Source organism: Aplysia californica, unplaced genomic scaffold (assembly GCF_000002075.1).
Source record: "Aplysia californica isolate F4 #8 unplaced genomic scaffold, AplCal3.0 scaffold00413, whole genome shotgun sequence".
NCBI lineage: Eukaryota > Metazoa > Mollusca > Gastropoda > Aplysiida > Aplysiidae > Aplysia > Aplysia californica.
The window spans coordinates 88,943-96,627 of NW_004797683.1; the positions used below are offsets into that span (position 1 = coordinate 88,943).

At 43.1% G+C, this 7,685-nt stretch overlaps 1 protein-coding gene across 1 annotated transcript in view; it reads right to left on the reverse strand.

Annotated features, from left to right (window-relative positions):
* LOC101851430 (myosin heavy chain, striated muscle) overlaps positions 1-7,685 on the reverse strand; it is a 50,090-nt gene that overhangs the window by 17,763 nt on the left and 24,642 nt on the right. The window contains 1 exon segment of the mRNA XM_035971296.1: positions 7,330-7,488. Within this exon segment, the coding sequence (XP_035827189.1) occupies positions 7,330-7,488 (159 nt within the window).

The window sequence follows — 7,685 nt, forward strand, 5'->3', positions numbered from 1 at the left end:
CTCTCTCTCTCTCTACTCTACTCTTTCCACCCCCACCCCACTTTCCGTCTCTCTCTTATTCTCCACTCATCTGCACCATCTTTCTCTCCCTAAAACTAGCTTTAACTATCTTTCTCCTACTCGAGTTTTCTCTTCGTTCCCCGAACGAAACCAGCCTCCCGTCGTGCTCTATTGAGACATCTCAGATTGCTTATGACGACCGCGTCTCTGGGACGCGTTATCGCTTTCTGCCAGATTGCTCTAAATGACTGCCAGAGGAGAGGAGAACGTTCATCTTTCATCATACATAAACACATACGAGAAAAGAATTTCTACACTGTGCTCAACAAATAAAGAAATAACAAAATCTTAGATTTTCAGATAGAAATATAAAATAAAATCACTTTTAAAGGAATGCGACAAACGTTACTATTAAATGGGAAACATGTGAAAATACACATCAATAGGAAACTGAATAGAGCTGTAGCAATGTTAAACTGGCATAAAGTAAAATGAAGTATCGTTCGTTCAAAGAAAATATACAGAAAACAAACAGAACACAAACAAACAACATTTCAGACAACAATGAAACAAACACGTACTTCCAGCATAGCCTTCAATCCAGGCGCCACAACACCCAGGTCAGAGGTATCCCTGAGAATCTTCTTAGATCTAGCGCTTAAATGTGGGTTTCTAAGGGGCTCGTAGCCCGGACTGTACAGAAGTGGATGAGTCGCAATGTTCTCGATCACACTGGGACTCGTTCCGCGAAAGTCACGAGCAAGGCTAGCGATTCCTAGCCTGTCTCCGTACTCCCTCGGCTGAGAGTACGTGTGATAGCTCTTGGTTCTTGATGAAGAAGAGGACGACGAAGATGATTTGACTTTAGAGGATGAAGAAGACGACTGCTTTTTGGAGTTGGAAGAGGACGATGAGGATTTAGCGGGGGCTGGGGCAGGGGCAGGAGGATTACGTGGTCTGGTCTCCACGAAGTCCTCCTCTACCCTGACCACAGGTTTTGGAGGTTCAGGGGCAGGCTCGGATCTCTTCACTGTGATCTGTTCCTGGACGACCTCAACGGTCTCCGAGCTGCTGGGAGCAGGAGCTTCAGCAATGGGTACCTCTTCCTCTGTAGATGCCATTTTGTTTGTAGCTGCTTGAGATTCTATGCGAAAGTATCAGCGAAAATTGCGAATGCCCAACGGTGATCAGCGATGATAGTAAGATGAACAAAGTCAAACAACAAATCTTATAAACCTTACCGGTTTCCGAATGTATGAATGAAAGCAATATATAACAAGCGCGCAAAAGCTGCGAAGATATGTATACTTTGTAAACAAGAAGCTTGGCCTGCAAGCAGTAAAGAATGTAGAAGTCTAGAACCCGCAGACTTTGTAAAAGCAAGTGCACCAACACCAAGTCAAAAGCACAATAAAAGAATGCCCTTGTTGAAAAAGTCCAGTGAAATGTATATGTACACTGAACAATATATATCACAACAACAGCGGGGCTTGGATGAGGAAACAAGATGGATGCCGAAGAAGTTGTGATAGAAGTCGTCCTCCTCCTACTACGTCCTCTTCCCAAGAACCTAAGAGCAGAAATGATGCTGTCTCTGAAGGCTCACGTGCATTTATATAAGCCTTGAAGCTTGGAGCCAATCACCACCCGGCCTCAACAATAGTCAGGTAGAAGAGAGTGAGAGTCGATGAGCACGTTTAGGGGAGGGAGAATAAGGGGGAGGGAGGGGGCTGGCGGTGACAGCTCACTGTAAGTTCCGGGGCAAGGGGTACGTTAAGGTAAAGGCATGCTCAAACTAGAGTTTGGCGCACTCACGTATAGACAACCGGTTGCTGTAGACCCAAATCTAAGCACGGAGTGGGGTGGGGGTGGGGGTAATCGACGGCGGTGGGGAGGAAAAACGGGTTGGTTTGAGGGATGTGGGGGAGGGGGGGGATCCAGCTAACGTCTAAGGTATGCGAACAACAAATGCACTCCTCGCACGTTCTGTGGTCTGAGCCTCCTACTTTCCCTTGGTGTTCTCGTATTTTGTTTTGATTCCTATATTGTGACGTTGCCAGTTTCTTCCCTTCTTCAGGTGTGTGCTTCTTTTTTTCCAGACGCCAGCTAAGCCTAGTGTATGACTCGGCTCTGGAATATTTTCCTGCTCCTCACATTTCGTTTTCGAGATATTCAGCGTTTTCTTGAAACGCTAGCTAGTAGAATAATTTTTGAGAATTCAGCATCTTATTACCAATTACTTTTCTGCATTAAATGCTTCGTCTGATGAATTTGAGATTAGGCCGACATCTACTGAAACTGTATAATTAATAAGTCGGTAAGAATTTGCTTTGGTTTGTGTCCATTTATTCTGTGTGTTTGTATGTTATGTTTGTTTGCGTGTGTGTATGTGTGCGTGTATGCTTGTTTGAGTGTGTGTGTGTGTGTGTGTGTGTGTGTGTGTGTGTGTGTGTGTGTGTGTGTGTGTGTGTGTGTTTGAAGTAAGTCTGTGTGTGTGCTGTATTTAAGTGGTATGTGTGTGTTTGTGTGTCTGAGTGTCTGTGTAGGTGTGCATCCATGTCTCTGCGCACGAATCTAACCAGTAAACAAAAGCTCAGGCCTATCATGTCTGTGTTGGATGTGCCCCGTGAGTAACAGCGGCGTGCAGGTGCTCTGAGTCAGACGTGTCTTCAGGGTTATATTTGTGTTTACAGCAACACATCCCGCGTGTTTCACTAGGCCCGCATATTTTGGCACAGGGCTCAAGGCTGACTATCAACTTTTGGCTTTGAGGGGGGCAAAAATGAATAACTCTAGAATAGATATTTTTTTTAATGAATACGTAAACAGGACATTTCCAGAGCACGATCAAGGCTTGCCTGTTGGATCATTTAGACCCGGTTGAAGGAATCAGATCTTTTCACAGGCCAAACTATATCGCCTGAAAAAATTTGGTGTCGCCGCCTTGTGTTCAGACAATTCTAAGGCTCATATAAATGTGGAGGAATCTGGCAGATCTAGAAAGAAGGAACAATGGTGGTAGAATGTGTGTATTGTCTGCTCGTTTGTTTTGTTTTCTGAGAACCATCTTGCGCAATAGGCTCTGTTGTTTTGGGCTGATTCAGACCGAGGTCACAACGTCCTATCCTTGATTTATCCTTGATTACTGTTTACCATAGTTATTTCTAGAAATGCTGAGCAATCGCACAGGGTGAGAAGCGTGCTTCACTGTTTAAAGCCTATCAACATGTTTAGTGATGGGGACGGTGGAATTCCAGACAGGTTGTCTAAGTCGCTTCTCACTAAAATGGCACAGGCAGACAACATTGCGTAAGAAAGAAGAGAAAATGCTGACAACAGTGAAAAGAAGCGGAACAATAATATATCAGGAACTGCGCTTTAAAACCTAGGAAAAAGAATAGCATGAGATAGCTTCTCCCTGAAAACTAAACAAAAATCTTAAAGGTTCACCACAACGGCTTAAAAGGAATGCTCGGAAAAGAACTTTCGAATTGGTACAGACTACAAAAGAGGAGATGGATGCCAAAGAGATTGCTGTCTTGATTCTTAGATTATGAACTGTAAGTCTGGAAGAGAATCCTATAGAGGGGATACCATAATAGTGATTGGAAACAGGTTCTCGTTGACTTTAAAAACAATAATAACACCCTGAGAGGGCACCGAGATATAGCTGTCGATGATACACATCCCTCTGGGGTATCGGATGTGCTCATGAAACCCACCTGGTTTCTGACACAGCGGGTAAATATTTACACTCCGAGGAACTCAAATTCTATTTTGAGCGACAGGAACCGTGAGCAGCAATCGTCCGTACCACGCTGGTACTTTCTTAGACACGCGCTCGTCTGCCTCGCGGTGAGCCAACCGGTGAGCAATTTGCCATTGTGCAACGTTCAGCGTTTTGCAATGCTCAGCACCAGGTATTTCGTTCGGCGCCCGAATTTCTATAGGCTGCAAATGTTAACGGTATATAAAAATAAGCAAGGTAGACTCGGGTGATTGTTTGACGTTATCTCTTTCTCGCGTGAAGGGGAAGGTGTGAGGTATATTCAGATATCTTATTGTCTTATTGGTTTCGGTTACCGGCCTCTTTGTTTTCTCTAGAGCTTGCACAATATTCAAGCGTGCTTCCAACATCGCAAGAGGATACGGCTACCTATATTTTTTTCTTATTTAGACGAAAGTATTTAATGATAACAAGCTAGCTTTCCTTTTCCTTATTTTTACCCTCTTGTCTTACTTATTACTTTTCGTTCGCTTTTATGTACGGGAAATAGAAGAAAAAAAGCAAAAAGTAGAGGGATAGGAAGAGAATGGGGAATCAGTGAGACGCAGAGAGAGAGAGAGAGAGAGAGAGAGAGAGAGAGAGAGAGAGAGAGAGAGAGAGAGAGCGAGAGAGAGAGCGAGAGAGAGAGAGGCAGACAGACAGACAGACAGACAAACAGACAGACAGACAGACAGAAGGACAGAGTGTGTGTGTGTGTGTGTGTGTGTGTGTGTGTGTGTGTGTGTGTGTGTGTGTGTATGTGTGTGTGTGTGTGTAAAAAGAAAGAGGGATAAGAAAATGAGAGACCATAATTTGGAGGGCACACCGAGAGGCATTAACTTTCTCAAGTTTACTTTCAAAGGTGATGAGTTGGCAAACGCTACAAGAGTGGCACTGAGCTCTAGACTCCAAAGTGGGGGAGGGGCAGGAGGGTTTGCGAACAGCACGATCAAGTCTTCCATCGCGCTCCCTCAGATTATAAAAACAAACTAAAACACGAACGAAAGGCAGGGGAGTCTGGTAATTTCGTTTTGCTTTTTTCTGTGAATTTTTTATGCCCCACTAGAAATCTCGCTCACACCGAGCGTTCCTGCGCGTGTTGCTAGCTCACCTCTCTCACGCGCATGCTCGCGCGGGCGTCTGTTCACCTGGTGGGTTTTCGCCCTGCCTTATTTAGTCTCCTCGGGCGGTGTCGGTTAGCGCGAGAGATTTGCGAGACGTGCAAGTGATGTGTTTGAGAGACTGGGAGCGTGTACCAGAGAGCGAGAGAGAGGAAGAGAGAGAGAGAGGGGGGGGGGAGCGAAATAGTACTGCAGTATAATACGAATCTGTTTTCTCATCTCGACAGAGACTGAGACAATAACAAACCGGTTGTTTCACCAACAAAAAATAGTGAGTACGGCGGTTTTGTTCTGTTCTCTCGTATCAGATAACAGAAAACGAATCTGCGCCACCGTCTGAAGAAAGACGCCATGACAATAAATCTGATCTGTCACCTCAAAAGAGGGTGATCAGAATGAACGCAATCTTCATGTTGAAAGAAAACAATACGGTCGAACCAAAGCCTCTACTCAAGGTATTATTATTCTCTTGACTATAAAGAAACACAACAGAGAAACTGTTTTTCAGCCTCTCAATATTCCCAACTTGAATAACGACAAGTCAACATTTCATTTCCTGAAAATGTCGTCTGGAGAAAAATATCAGACAAAAGGAAAAAGAAAGAGTGCTACATGTTCTGGCCTGGGGTCTTTCGCTTCCACGGACAAGGAAAGATTGTGAAAGTTCACAAGGCTGCCGCACCTGTTTCATGGCTTCAAGAATTGAAAATTAGCCAAGCTGCCTTGTCCTGGCACAGGTTCAAACGGTATGCCTCTCCACTACCTGGGAATGCTCTTACCACACTCCTTTCGCCTCTATTAGAACACGTCGAATCCAACTCGTGCGCCCCCCCCCCCCCCCACAACTCGTTATCTTTGAGTGAAAGTGTGCTGTGTTAAAAGCTTTCACTTTCGTGATGCCTTCTCCTAAAATCCCGCCCCCCCCCTTTCTTCCCACCCCTTTTCTCCATGTCTTGTCCCTCTCTTTCTTTTGGCTAGCTGTCAAGAAAGTACGGTATCAATTAACTCACTCGTTTTGCAAGAGAAGATATTATGAAACTCTTGCAGATAATTAAGAAAATTCAGAGATATACAAAAACCTCCATCCTGGGTTTTTTTCCTCCTGTGTTTAAAAAAAATTATTTTCTATGGTCGGTATTTTTCTCCAGTTTAACTGGGGATAGTATATTTAAGCCTTCTGATTTGCTTTTCATTGTTTCTCACCTGTTGCGTGGATCCAGACACCATCGATCTGTATTATCGAACTACTTCATTCCCTTAACATGCTATAATGTGTATTATTGTGTAAGGCTCTACGGGGAATTGAGAAATCAGGTGCAAAAGTATAAAAAAATAGAAACTGGCATTGGGTATATTGGGTTTGTAGGACGCATTCCGATTGGTGAATAAAATAATTTTTATGCACGACGGAAAAACAGATAATCAATGATTATCTGTTTCCGCATGAGGTGCAAAGTTAGAGAGGGTAACACAATTTACTTTCGTAAATGCACACAGGATGGTATTGGTAATGACATAAGGAAAGGTTGGGTTTGTGTACAACGGGGTGACAGGTGAAACAAAATTTGGTATTACATTCTCATGAAGTTGTTCTATAGAAAGTAAGTTTTGAATAAAAAAAAGTTCTGTAATCAGGTATCACAAATAGTTTCAGGAAACTTGCAGGGTCTTGATTATAAAACTAGGGGTGGTTTTGGTCAATCATTCATAGGAAACCAAATCAATCAATACACTAGGAAGTGAAATAAAATAAATGGGAAGGCAAACTCAAAACACAGGTGAACACAGCAACAATTTTATTGGGAGGACAAAACAGTTTCACTCACCTTGGGCTCTTGCTCCACCAGGTTCAGACTGGCTCAATAGGGGTGCAACATCTCTTATAAAGAGGTATTTTTATCTACTGGGTTCTAAAATTTAATTTCAGGCCAAGAGAACAACATCAGCGGAGAAAGCCGCTAAAGGTTCACTTTAATTTTTTGTCCCCGGAATTGCTTTGACTGCAGCTTGAAGTTACAGTTTTTTACAATCAAAATATTTTTTATCAGATTTGTTTTGAGTTTTTTTCAGTACTGCAAGCACTAGGGTCCTTTCCCGTTTGGTATTGTGGCAAGCCGTGGAGTGACAGCCGCAGCTGTACCAAAGTAGGCTTAGTGGACGTGGGAACGACACACTGTTTGAGTTTTTCACGAAAAGATCAATACAGCAACATCAAAATGAAAATGAAAACGCAATAACACAAACGAGTATGAAGAAAAACGGAGAAAAAGCGAGAGATAGAGAGAGATGGAGCGAGAAAGAAAAAAAGAGAGGAGAATACTAAGAGGAATAAAACAAACAACAAAACATTTAAAGGGACAGAAGTCTGTAACAAGGGACACAACCACACAACAGTTTGGGGACTGACAAATAACGAAAGCTGAGACAAAGGGAGGTAATCACCTGGAGTTCCTTGATCTTCTTCTGGAGCTGGGCAACCAAGTTCTGCTCATCCTCCAGTTTGGAGTTGAGGCCGTTGATTTCCATGTCCTTCCTAGAGAAAATAATAAGATAATGCTTTGTAAAACGATGAATAAAATGTTGAATTCTAGAAAGAGAACCCTGTTCTGTGTTTTGTTTGAAATATTATGGAAACGCTGAGTGTCATGCTTGTAAAAATCCCACACTTGTGTAGTATAACACTCTGATATAATAAACCATAAAACTACTGAGAGGTTGAGAGAGACAGAAAGGCAGAAACAGATTGAGACAGAGACAGATGGAGAGAGAGAGAGAGAGAGAGAGAGAGAGAGAGAGAA